This window comes from Muntiacus reevesi, chromosome 4 (genome assembly GCF_963930625.1).
Source record: "Muntiacus reevesi chromosome 4, mMunRee1.1, whole genome shotgun sequence".
Taxonomy (NCBI): domain Eukaryota; kingdom Metazoa; phylum Chordata; class Mammalia; order Artiodactyla; family Cervidae; genus Muntiacus; species Muntiacus reevesi.
Window position 1 is genome coordinate 143,430,505 of NC_089252.1, and position 12,614 is coordinate 143,443,118.

Sequence of the window (12,614 nt, forward strand, 5' to 3'; positions counted from 1 at the left end):
GGCTGGGTGGGAGGAGACCAGTCACCCCTGGGTGGTGGGGGTGGCCCTGGGAACCCGTGTCATCCTGTTCCAAGTCAGGAGTGCCCCAGGGGGGGAGAAGGAGGTGGCATGCGGCCCCAGACGGTCGGCTCAGCCCTGACTCTGGAGCTCAGGTGATAACTGGGAGCAGTCCCTCCCTCCCGCAGTGGGAGAGGAACACCCCCCCGCCCTCAGGGCCCCTCCCTCTCTTCCTGGGGCGATGGGGCAGGAGTGTCTGTGCAGCCCAGGAGCCAGCCCAGTTGGGAAAAGATAAAAAGCCCATCAGTAGCCCAGCAGCTCACTGTGCTCCCTCCCAGCTCTCCATTCTGCTCTGGCCCCGCTGCAGCGATGAGATCCTCCGTGTCTCGGCAGACGTACTCCACCAAAGGAGCCTTCAGCTCCAGCTCAGCCAGTGGCGGGGGTGGCTCCCGGGCCCGCACCAGCTTCAGCTCGGTGACTGTGTCCCGGAACAGTGGCAGCGGCGGGGGGCCCCGCTGTGGCCCCAGCATGGGTGGCTTTGGGAGCCGGAGCCTCTATAACTTGGGGGGTAGCAAGAGCATCTCGGTCAGCGTGGCTGGAGGGGCCTCGGCGGGGCGGGCACTGGGAGGCTTCGGCCTTGGCGGCGGGGCCTACATGGGCCTGGGGGCTAGCAGGTCGACGCTGGGGCCCGTCTGTCCTCCTGGCGGCATCCAGCAGGTCACCGTCAACCAAAGCCTGTTGACCCCCCTCCACGTGGAGATAGACCCGGAGATCCAGCGGGTGCGCACGGAGGAGCGGGAGCAGATCAAGACCCTCAATAACAAGTTCGCCTCCTTCATCGACAAGGTGGGCCCAGGTGGAAGGAGTCAGGAAGGGGCCAAAGAGTGCAAGCTGGGCCCCTGAGAGAGGGTGGGCGGGGCGGAGGCTGTTACAACCCATGTGCACTGGGGTGGGGATGGATGGAGTGACTTTTGAAACCTTTCTGGCCTGAGCATGGGATGCCTGGACCTGAGTGGCTGGATGGTCTTTATTGTAAGTGATGATGACTCTTGAGTTGCACTCACGAGGACTTTTGGCCCAGCCTAGCTTGATGGAGTTGCAGTCTTTCTTACAGTCATCATTAATGGGGTTTCACAGCAGACTTATTGTACAATTAAATAGTGGATTGTCCTCATTATTCCTCTTAGTGGGGTGGCCCTTCCTGCTTCTTGTCATTTTTTAACTGGGAAAACTGGCTTGAGTGTCAAGTCCCCAAGAACCCCATGTGTTGCCTGTTCTTTTAGTTTTGGAGGTCTAAGGACAAAAATGTTATCTGGACACAGTGCAGCGGTGGGGAGTTCTAGAGGAAGTCTCCTTTTGGCTTCTCCAATTCTTCCTTGCTGTTCCAACCAAGAAGCTCAGTGTAGGGGTGGACTTGAGTTCAGTGGTCACAGTTCACCATGACTCAGGGATATGCAGTTTGATCTGCCTCAGATCAGGGGTATCCTGACTCCTTCTCCGGCCCCCAGGCCAGTGAGGCAAGCTCTTGTACTAATGCCTGGCATTTCCAGACCCATTTTGCTGCATTTTCTACCACTATCCCAAGGCCCCCAGGCAGTGGGACCATGATGAGGAGAATCCTGGTGGATGACCATACATTGGTTCAGTGATTTGTGGGTTTCCAAAGGACCCTGATGCCTCATTTCCTATATGATACCCACAGTGTTTCATGAGTCAGTCTAGGTGACAGTGTGTCTATTTTTAAAAAGAGAAAATTGAGGTCTGGAGAGACAAATTAATTTGCCCAGGATCACCTGGAGGCAGTGGTGGGCCTGGGACACAAGTTCATGGCTTTAAGAGGTCACTGCTCCTGGCAGGTGCACCTGCGGCATGGTGCCTTGGGGCCATGGAACCGTGGGCCTGGGGTGCTGTGGAGGTGGGATCCGGAGAGACCAGATGGCAAAGGATGAGGCAAGCTGTTTCGCCCAACCCCTCACTGTCTCCCCGAGTGACTTTTGGTTCTTCTGTGGGACTGTCCCAGAGGTCAAAGAAGCAACCCCCTCTCAGGCTCTCAGAATCACAGCCTGGGACCTGGGGGCCTGAAAGTTTGTCCGTCTCTGGTGTCTTAGAAGCCTGGTTGGGCAGAGAATCCCCCTGGGGGCCCATTAAACTCACACCATTAGCACACTTCTAAGTCTATAGAGATAGGGCTGGACATCCGTATTTTAAAAACTTAAAAAATGTCAAGTTAACAGAAAAGTTTCAATCATAGTACAGTATATTCCTATATTTATTTTCACCCAGATTAACCAGTTTTTAGCATTTTGTCACTTTTGCTTTCTTTTCCCCTCTTTGTAGGTATATTTTTATATATCCATATGTACATATATATACACATATACTATAGATGTTTCTGCATTTAAAATTTTTGATCATGATGCAGAATTAGGGTTCAGAAACGTTGATTTAGTCTGATTTACCCAGGGTAAATGAGAAGAGGAGACCCAGGGAGAAGTGACTTGAGTGTCACCAACCAGTAAATGACCGAACTGGACCTTTTATGTTTATTAATCCTTTAGAGTCCTTGTCATTGGATCGAACTGTCTTTTTCAGCAAAGATGGTTGCCTCAGGAAGTCCTCCCCAAAGCAAGGCATAGACCCCGCACTGCCCCATGGTGTGTCCTGGTCAGGATGGATGGTGATGATGGGCCTGGTCTTTGGTCCCTCCTGGAGCTGGGGGAGGCCCCAGCCCACCCTTCTTGTTCTGGCTCAGGTGCGGTTCCTGGAGCAGCAGAACAAGGTGCTGGAGACCAAGTGGGCGCTGCTGCAGGAGCAGGGTCAGAAATCAGGCGTCACCAGGAACAATCTGGAGCCCTTCTTTGAGCGCTTCATCAACAACCTGCGGGGGAAGCTGGACAACCTCCAGAGCGAGCGGGGGAGGCTGGACTCGGAGTTGAGGAATGTGCAGGATCTTGCTGAGGACTTCAAGACCAAGTGAGGAGTGCTGGACCAGCTGTGGCCATGTGTGGATGGGAAGGGGCAGCATGGGAATCTCTCAAGAGAGGGCCACCCCGTTCCTGGGTCCTAGGACCCAGCTGGGTGACTGCTCAAACAGAGCTGTTTCCCATGGGGGCTTGTACTCTGGACCCATGGCCTCCTGGAGGATTGTCACATGTGTAATAATTTTAAACACTATTATAAGATAGGGAGAAAAGTATAATGAACCTTTATGGTCTCATTACCCAGCTTTTATAATGATCAACTCACAGCCAGTCTTGTCTTGTCTATACCCCTACTCACTCCCTTTCCCTCTTCCCTTATTGTCTTGAAGCAAATCTCATTCATCCAAGTCATTTCACTCACAAGCATTTTTACTGGGTGTATTCATAGAGTTCATCTGTATAACTTGATTTAATAATATACAAACACAATGCCATAAGAACACCTAAGTCTTTTAAAACAGTAATCCTCAGTATCATCAACTATCTAATCAATGATTGAATTTGCCCTTGTTCTACAAGTGTCACAAATTTTAAAAATACAGTTTATTTGAATCAAGATGCAAATAATGTACTGCACAAATTCACATATTATGATTGGTTGAGCTGTATATTTATGAGTTTAAGGTATAAACATTCATAACTTTTCCCACTGCTTGACACTGGCAGTTTTTAAATCTTGAAAGTCTCAGTGAAAGCAGTTGGACAGAAGTTGGTGTTTTCAACGATATCCTGCTGTAGAAAGTGAATGCAAAGGTTAACCACTGTTGACACATCTTCACCTGTTCCCATAAAGCCTCCCAAGGGCTCTGATTCAAAGAGATGGCTGCTCTCAGTTGCCATATTATTGCACAAATACTGTGTTCGCTTACTCAAAGAGGGTGGGTGGATTATTTAAAAACTGTATTCCAGTTTCTCCACTGGTGGGCTGCATTACAGAACTGCTCCCCAAAGGTGTTCTTGGCCATTGTGGGACCTATTAGGGACTCCTTAAAGCCAACTAGGTTCAGTGTCTTAAAAGGTGAACTGGGTTGAGTCTTCCTTGTGTAACAGGTATGAGGATGAAATCAACAAGCGCACTGCCGCAGAGAACGAGTTTGTGGTTCTCAAGAAGGTGAGCAGGTGGTCTTTATCTGCCAGGTGCTGGGCTGACTTGGAGAGGGGCAAGAGTCCTGGGGGCTGAGCCCACTGCCCTTCTCTCTCTCTCCCCCAGGATGTGGATGCTGCATACATAGGCCGAATGGATCTGCATGGCACGGTGGACCACCTGGTGGAAGAGATGGACTTCCTGAGGCGTCTCTATGAAGAGGTGAGATAGCCAATGGACAGGGATACTTACATTCACATACAGTTTTGGGGGTTCCTCTTAAAAGTTTGATCAGAATTCAGTAGTGCAACTTCATTGGTAGAATATAGCACCTGGACCCTTAATCCATACTAGCATCCAAGTCTTATTGTGCTTATAATGGTCCAGGAACTGGGCTAAGGTTTTTATATAATCCCCTCAACAACTCCATAATACAGGTACTGCTATGGTCTCCATTTTATAGTCTTGGGCACTGAAGCTCTGAGTAAGTTGTCCATGCTGTCTTAGTTAGCTAGAGGCAGTTGTGGAATTAAAACTTCTTCCTTGGACTGTTAGACTATTTTCCTTATTGCCCAGTTTGTAACAGAGCAAAGGATGGAGGACTTGAGATGGGCAAAGAGTGGGGATTGAAATTCCAAATCAGAGCAGGAGGTGAGGTGTGGGTAGATCTCAGAATTTAGGAGGGATTCCAGGAAACAAGGGGGCTTTGAAGACTAAGGTAAGAAGGTTGAACTTGACATGAGTTGATCACGGACTCTTAGACTCAGTAGGGATCCCAAGACCAATCTTGCGCTCAGTATAAGAGCCCTTTCTCTAATATACCTCACAGGGAACCATGTAGTCTTTACTTGAAAACTTCCAGACTCAGGGAGCTCATTCTTTTTTCGGGCAGGCATTTCCATTGTTGAACAACTGTATTGGAAAGCTGACTTGAATCTTCTTCCCACAACTTTTGCTCTTACCTGGCCCTGATTCTGCCCTCTGGGCTGCGTGTATCCAATTGTCTTCCAAGTGACGAATGTCTGCCATATGACAACACTTTAGTGGTCAGGATGATTAGAGAACTGGTTTCTGTGGCATGTAAGAAAGCTGGGGAAACAGCATTCTTAGTCCAGAATTCAGAAAATAGAGGTGGGAGGAAGGTTATGGATCCAGACTTCTCTTCATGCAGCCTACTGTAATACTAGTTTATGTGTTAATTTTAGAAACCGTTTCAAAATGTTTGCACCTTAAAAGTCCCCTGGGTTTTTCCATGTGAATGATTTTAAGTGAGACATGCACCCCCGTTTGCCAACTTCCTGTATATAGGCTGCTGAATTAAAAAAAAGTTTTGTTTTGTATCAGAGTATAACCAATAAACAATGTCATGATAGTTTCAGGTGGACAGCAAAGGGACTCAGCCGTATATATACATGTATGCATTCTCCCCCAAACTCCCCTCCCATCCAGGCCGCCACATAATATTGAACAGAGTTCCCTGTGCTATACAGTTGGTCCTTGTTGGTTATCCATTTTAAGTATTGGGCAGCTGAATTTTTGAAACTGAATCAGAGTTAATGATTCCTTTTTCCTGTGAAGTGTTATTATGGTTTCATCCCATCATTTTAGGTCACTGTGGGTGCTTTGAAACTTGATTCTCCTATTCGTATATTGAAGGTGTCCAGCTGGATAAGTGGATATATTAGTGATGTCCCAGCTTTGGCTTATCTGCAGACCTGCAAACTTAACTTTCAGTTTAGTTATTTGATGACCTTTCAGTGTGAATCCTTGATAAACACATTAAGACAGAGAGAGCCAACAAAGTGTCTTCTTCCAAGAATGAGATCTTCACTAATGCCTTCCCACAAGGCTGATCTGATCACTCCACTAGTAAATACTTGTGTTTCAAGTGGCTCAGCTATTTTAAAATCCAGTTAACTAAGGCATAATTTGGCCCACATTTTTCTGTCTTACATTTAAGAATGCCAGAGTAAAAGTATTTCCAAAGAGAAGGAAAGAAGATGTCTTCCAAAAAAAAAAAAAAAGTCTTGGTCAAACAACATCCATGGCATCCTTTAGTAGTTTGGTAATGCAGGCATAAAAGAAAACCTATTTGTCTTGATTTTTCCTCAGGGGTGTCTTGTTGGCTCCATGCCTTTCACACACAGTTTAGAGTCCATTCTAGAGGTTCATGGGAGATTTATGTCAAGTTTAACTTGGAGAAGTCTAAATCTCTCGCCTTTGAAAATGAGGACATTTCCATGTCTCAGGTTCTGGAATCTCTTCTACTGTCCATATTTCTCACGGATCTCTAGGGGTATTTGTTTCCTTGGTCATGGCCATGAGGTCATAGTATTTTCTCCTCTGGCCTGGACCACTGACATTTTCAACAAGGCCAAGGCCTTTCCTACTCTCAGTATTTGTTTTGACTTCCATTTCTTCCCAAGCATCCTGCCCTTTTCAGTTTGATGACTGTTTCCCTTGATAGGAAAGAGCAAATGTAGGAGTAGAGTTGTTGGCTTTGTCTGGGTTGTCTGTAGGGTTAACCCAATGCTGCCTTCTGCTGATTTCTTAGGTGTCTCCCTAGCTTTTTCTTTACTGGGATCTTTGATGGTCATTCACCATCTGGAATTTCCTCATTCTCTTCTCTTAGGATGGTCTCTCTTTTAGGACAGGTCAAGGGTGCCCAGGCCCTTTTCTCTCAGTGGGAAGGAACTGGCTTTCCTAGTGTCTCAAAAAGCTTTCCGTTCCTTTGCTGTTCCCCGTCCATTTGCTGCATATTGCTAAGTATCTTCTGCACAACCATGGAAGGACAGTCTGCCTTTGCAGGTTTCCATATGATATGTTGAGAGCCATGCTGGGACAGGTGAGGTACATGGGACAGGCTGTGCCTGACTCTTCCGGGGAGGGCTGGGAGAGTTTCAGAGGAGACAGCATTTTGAACTTCGAAGGAAGGACGGGACTTCTAAAGAAGGGGCAAGTAGAATCTGCCAACTAGGGCCCCAGCCTGCACCATGACACTGAGCACAGTGTGTTTGGGGAGCAGCAGGTGAACCAGGCATCGAGAGTGTGGGAGAATTGGGTGAGGAGGTTAGAATTAGGTCAGAATTAGAATGAGGAGGGAAGGCGACATGACCAAGTGACCAGGCCAGGTCACTTTCTGTGCCTCCTTGGGAGGTAAGAGTGAAGACCAGAGCAGTCGTTCCCTTGCTTGCATACCAGTTGTGATGGCCAACACAGCACTCGGTAATCGATTTTATGGTCTGGTTTTGGTCAAGCCAGATCTTAAGGAAATTCAGAAGGCCAACCACCAATCCCTGGCCTGTCATACAGGGCTGGAAAATGACCTTGTGGCTTCCCTCTGGCCTTGGGGGGGGGGGGGTTCCCTGTGGGATCCAGCCCTTGCTTCAGTGCCATCACTACATCTCTCTGGCTCCTTTCCCCATGCGTAGATAAAAAGCTCACATCTTAACTCCACAGCTCACACCTTAGCTCACTTGCATTAGCTCTTTCTTTGGAAAACCTGCCCTATTTATCCTCTAGTCCTAGCAAGAACATCCTTATCCACTCTTGGTGGTGTCTGGTAGATAGTGTTTGCCTCTTCTCTGAAACATTCCGAGTTAATTTTCCTCAGGACCATACTCTGGCATAGGGCTGTAGAGGGACTCTGAGCTGGGGAGGGTGATGAGTGATGCTGCAAGATAATGTGGCAACTCACGACTGTGTCAATGATTTTATCTGTGGCATATGCTTCATGGGCATATTGACTGACATTTGGAGAAGGCTGGGCAAATAGTGCACTTTACTGAGCACTCACCATGGGTCAGGTATGAATCTGAATCCTCAGATCAACTACATTATGAAGGTATTATCACGGCCATTTTACAGAAGAAGAGACTGAGGCCTTATAAGGCTTAGTGAGGACCTCAGTACCACAGCTAGTGAATGTCAGACCGGCATTCAAACTTAGCTTTGTCTGTCTTCAGAGCTTGTGTCTTTCTGCCTGGCCCCCACCTCCAACCCATTCTACCTTTTAAAAGCCAGTCTAATTTGAGCATCTAAATTTATGTCTATTCTGATATCAGTTTTGGCTTTGGTAGTTCTTTCTTTCTAATTTTTTAAATTGAAATATAGTTGATTTACAATATTGTGTTAGTTTCAGTTATATGGTAAAGTGATTTGATTATACACACACATATACGTATATATATGGGCTTCCAGGTGGCGCCAGTGGTAAAGAACCCACTGCCAATGCAGGACACGCAGGGGATGTGGGTTTGATCCCTGGGTTGGGAAGATACCCTGGAAGAGGAAACGGAAACCCGCTTCAGTATTCTTGCCTGGAGAAGCCCATGGGCAGAGAGGCATGTGGGCTATAGTCCGTGGGGTCGCAAAGAGTTGGACGTGACTAAGAGACTTAGCACAGCACAGCCTCCTGCGGGCCAGCTGCGGCCCCGCCTGCCTCCGGGGGTTCTGAGGATTACAGGTGAGCCTGCTGGCTCAGGGCCTGGCAGCAACTAGAATGCACCCCTTCCTTCTTTAGGCTCTTGGAAGCCTGCAAATCCACACCAAGAAAGAGGTCTATTCAACTGGGAGCCCCGTTTTCAGCTAGAGAGACTGAAGTTCTGCTGGCAGCCTTAGATTCCTTCTAGGGTGGATCCTGGAGGGGCGGGAGCATGGCCTGTTGATGCCAAAATCACTCCTCACCCCCTGCTCCCCTGGCCTGGGACAGGGGTGCTGGAGACAGCTACATCTGTTTCTGCAGGAGCTGAGCCAAGTGCAGACTCACGTGTCTGACACCAGTGTCGTCCTCTCCATGGACAACAACCGCAGCCTCGACCTGGACAGCATCATCGCTGAGGTGAAGGCCCAGTATGAGCAGATTGCCCAGAGGAGCAGGGCTGAGGCTGAGTCCTGGTACCAGACCAAGGTGAGAGAATGGCTGGCTCAGGGGTGTGGGTTGGGCCTGTACCCAGACCTTCCCCTTGGTGAGAGGCCTGGGACCCTGGGCTCCTCAGAGGCTGGGACCAGACACATCCAGCCTACTCATCCAGCTGTGAGGTGGGTCCAGGGGCCAGCAGTTACCCAGGTGGGCCTGGAGCGATTTGATAGATCACTGCCATTTCTTTGGTCTCCAGTATGAGGAACTGCAGGTGACTGCTGGGAAGCATGGGGACAACCTGAGGGACACCAAGAATGAGATCGCCGAGCTCACCCGCACTGTGCAGAGGCTGCAGGGGGAGGCAGATGCAGTCAAGAAGCAGGTGAGCCTCTGGTGGGGGCCTGAGGGTCAGGCCTGGGTGTTGGCAGAGGTGTGCTCAGGGTGAGGCCTGTTCTTCTCCTCATGGATGGGATATACTCAAACGCTGGACCAATAAGATCAAGCAGCTCCTCTTACAGGAGAGGAAACTGAGGCTCAGAGAGGGACAGGGACTTGCCCAAGATCACATAACATATTAGGGGTAGAGTAGCCCCCTCCAAGAAGGTTGATCCCATCTCCAGAAGGTCAGAGCAGGAGTCTCAGCATTCAAGAGTCCAGGTCCCAGTTGCTGACTCCAAGGCATAGGCTTCTCCTAAGAGCAGAATGAAGCATTTGGTTAATGGTGAGCTTGTATGATTTATTTTATCTCTTTTGTGGCACTGAGGTGAGTTGCAGCAGGAAGGTTTTTTTTTTTTTTTTTTTTTAAGATTTCTTTCTTTCTTTTATTTTTTGACTGTGGTGGGTCTTTGTTGCTGCACTTGGGATTTCTCTAGTTGCAGTGAGCAGGGACTACTCTTCATTGCGGTGCATGGGCTTCTCATTGTGGTGGCGTCTCTTGTTGTGGAGCATGGGTTCTAGAGTGCTCAGGCTCGGTAGTTGTGGCACATGGGCTTAGCTATTCCTCAGCATGTGTGATTTTCCCAGACCGGGGATCAAACCCATGTCCTCTGCATTGCAAAGCAGACTCTTAACTGCTGAACCACCAGGAAAGCCTCCAGGAGGGTCTTAAGATTAGACTTCAGTAAGAACTTTCCCAGTGGGGCTCCATGATCTTGTTTGTATAGTATCACCTCCTCTCTCAGAGGAATATTTCTCTTTTCCTTCATTCTCAGTTGGTTGGGGCGGCAGTCAGGGGAGCTGGGGATGGTGATGTCTGGTTTAAGGGCAGAGGGATGGATGCAATCACCCTGGAGGGTGTGCCCAATACCTCTCATGCCCTGGGCAGTGCCAGCAGCTGCAGACTGCCATCGCGGATGCGGAGCAGCGTGGGGATCTGGCATTAAAAGATGCTCAGAAGAAACTTGGGGACCTGGATGCTGCCCTGAATCAGGCCAAGGAGGACCTGGCTCGGCTGCTGCGTGACTACCAGGCGCTCATGAACGTCAAGCTTGCCCTGGACGTGGAAATTGCTACCTACCGCAAGCTGCTGGAGAGTGAGGAGAGCAGGTGGGTGGCCCCCCCCTTTCCCGTCCTGATTCTGAGGGCTCCCAGCCCTGCCCTGTGGGAGATCCCATGTAGTTGGTTCTTGTGCCAAGGGTAGGAGGGTAAGGGCGCAGCCATGGAGCTGGGCTCGTAACTCATCACTGAGACTCTCCTGCTTGTGTTCGGCGCCTCACTGTGTGTCTCCTTGGCTGGCACTACTATCAGTAATCCTGATGGTGTTTGGCAGGCCAACAGGGGACAGGGTTTTCTTTTCCAACCCCAGATTCTGACCCTAGCAGAAACTTTGAAAAAAAATTCATCATCTCTGTTCTTGTGGAAGGCATGAGATGTAGAGAAAGTCACCTTAGCCAGAAAACGGGCAGCTCTGTTGTGAAGTGGGTTTTGTTTCCCATCCCACTGGAGCTGCGGGTGCTGCTTATGGTGCAAGTGTGGGGGGAGGAGAGGGCAGAAGAAGGATGGAGCTGCCTGGCCTACCGAATCTCTGCTTTCTCTGCTACGCTGGCTTTAGGACCTGGCGGAAAGGTGCCTGGCCCAGGGCAGCCCTGGGCCAAGCTGGGTCCCCTGATTTTGTCATGTGGCCTCGGCTCCTGAGAGTCTCAAGGCCCACTGAGCTGATCTATTGTAAAGACAGTGAGAGGGAGAGAGAGAGTTTTTACTTGGATTCCTGGGACCACTGATCCCTCACCTGGCCTGTCTGTTTCCCCCAGGATGTCTGGAGAATGTCCCAGTGCTGTCAGCATTTGTGAGTATTTTGCCACCCCGGGCCCGGCCCCAGTCCTCTGCTCAGTCCTTTCAATCTGTCCTTGAGCCCTGGAGACAGCTTTGGGGGGTCCCAGAGAATGAGCTCCCTGCCCCCAGTTTCCCAGGGCACCACTCTCTGAGTTCATTCCCATCACTCACTGATGTCTGGAAGCCCTGGATCCTCTCCTGACACGGCTGCTCCGCCTCACCCAGACCCTTTCTCTTGCAGCGGTGACGGGCAACTCCACCACTGTGTGCGGAGGCGGCGCGGCTGGCTTCGGGGGTGGCATCTCCCTGGGTGGGGGTGGGGGCGCCAGCAAGGGCAGATTCAGCACAAATGCGGGCTACAGCACTGTCAAGGGAGGGCCTGTCTCTGGGGGCACCTCCATCCTGCGGAAGACCACCACGGTCAAGACGTCCAGCCGGAGGTATTAGCTGCTGTCTTGCAAACAGGGGCCCCTGCGCTTCTCTCTCCACTCCCCATCCTCAGGAGCAGGAATAGCCCCAGGACCACTGACCCAGGGTACAGGCATGCCAGACGGTGCATGGGATCTGCATTTTGGGAAGGGCTCAAATCTACCCAGGTTTTCTCCTTAGTTCTGCAACAGGATGGGAGGGGTGGTTAAGGCCACCAGTTTGCAGGATGTGTTTGGATGATTCGGGGATGCTATTTTGACCATGGAGAGGAGGTTGGATTTTCCCAGGCCATCTCGGCTTCTCTCACCTCTTCTGCTCATCTGCTCTGGCCTCAGGTCTGGCTGAGAAAGGATAAAGGAAAGACAGAAGTTGGTCTCCCGTCTCCCACCAGACCACCCCCTCCCTGAATCTCCCTACGTCCCCCTCCCTTCTCTGTGCTGTGATGTATCTCAATAAATGGCAATTGCAGCTAGCTGTCTGGGGCTTGTCTGTCCTGCCCAGAGAACAGAAACTGTCAGCTGATTCACTCAGTGATGGTTAGGCAGCAGCAACCACAGGCTCACAGTATCTCAATCATGCTAAAAGCACATTAGTTCAGTACCATCACCACTGTAGGCTTTGGCTCTTACTCTCCTCCTGGGGAAAGCTGGAGGGATTACGTAAGTAGCTCCCAGCAGGACCCAGCTCCCAGCAGCTGTCTATTGCCCAGCCACTTCCCTAATGCTGCTGTGCCCTGCCCCCTGCCAACTCTGCGGGGCAGGCAGCATGTGTTCAGTGGAGAGGTCTTGGATTTCACAATAGGTTTAAATCCCGATGCTACCACTTACTAGCTGTGTGACCTTGGGCAAATTACTTAGCTTCTTTGGGCCTCACTTTCCCCTTTTGTAAGGGGGCAACAGAGGATGAGACAGAGGATGGTTGCATGGCATCACCGACTCGATGGCCATGAGTTTGAGCAAACTCTGGGAGTTGGTGATGGATAGGGAAGCCT

General features: G+C 50.0%; 1 protein-coding gene across 1 annotated transcript; it reads left to right on the plus strand.

Moving 5' to 3' along the window:
- Positions 1-366: 366 nt before the first annotated feature.
- On the plus strand, positions 367-11,641 carry KRT79 (keratin 79). Its single transcript, XM_065934351.1, has 9 exons — positions 367-843; positions 2,750-2,970; positions 4,029-4,089; positions 4,189-4,284; positions 8,807-8,971; positions 9,180-9,305; positions 10,248-10,468; positions 11,173-11,207; positions 11,436-11,641. Exons 1-9 carry the CDS (start codon positions 367-369, stop codon positions 11,639-11,641), a joined length of 1,608 nt encoding a protein of 535 aa, XP_065790423.1.
- The last annotated feature ends 973 nt before the right edge of the window (positions 11,642-12,614 follow it).

Excerpts from the sequence above, each read along its gene's own strand:
- KRT79 (XM_065934351.1), top strand. The coding sequence starts at position 367 with ATGAGATCCTCCGTGTCTCGGCAGACGTACTCCACCAAAGGAGCCTTC. Across the intron at positions 4,090-4,188 it reads AGTTTGTGGTTCTCAAGAAG|GATGTGGATGCTGCATACAT; the intron begins GTGAGCAGGTGG and ends TCTCTCCCCCAG. Across the intron at positions 4,285-8,806 it reads TGAGGCGTCTCTATGAAGAG|GAGCTGAGCCAAGTGCAGAC; the intron begins GTGAGATAGCCA and ends CTGTTTCTGCAG.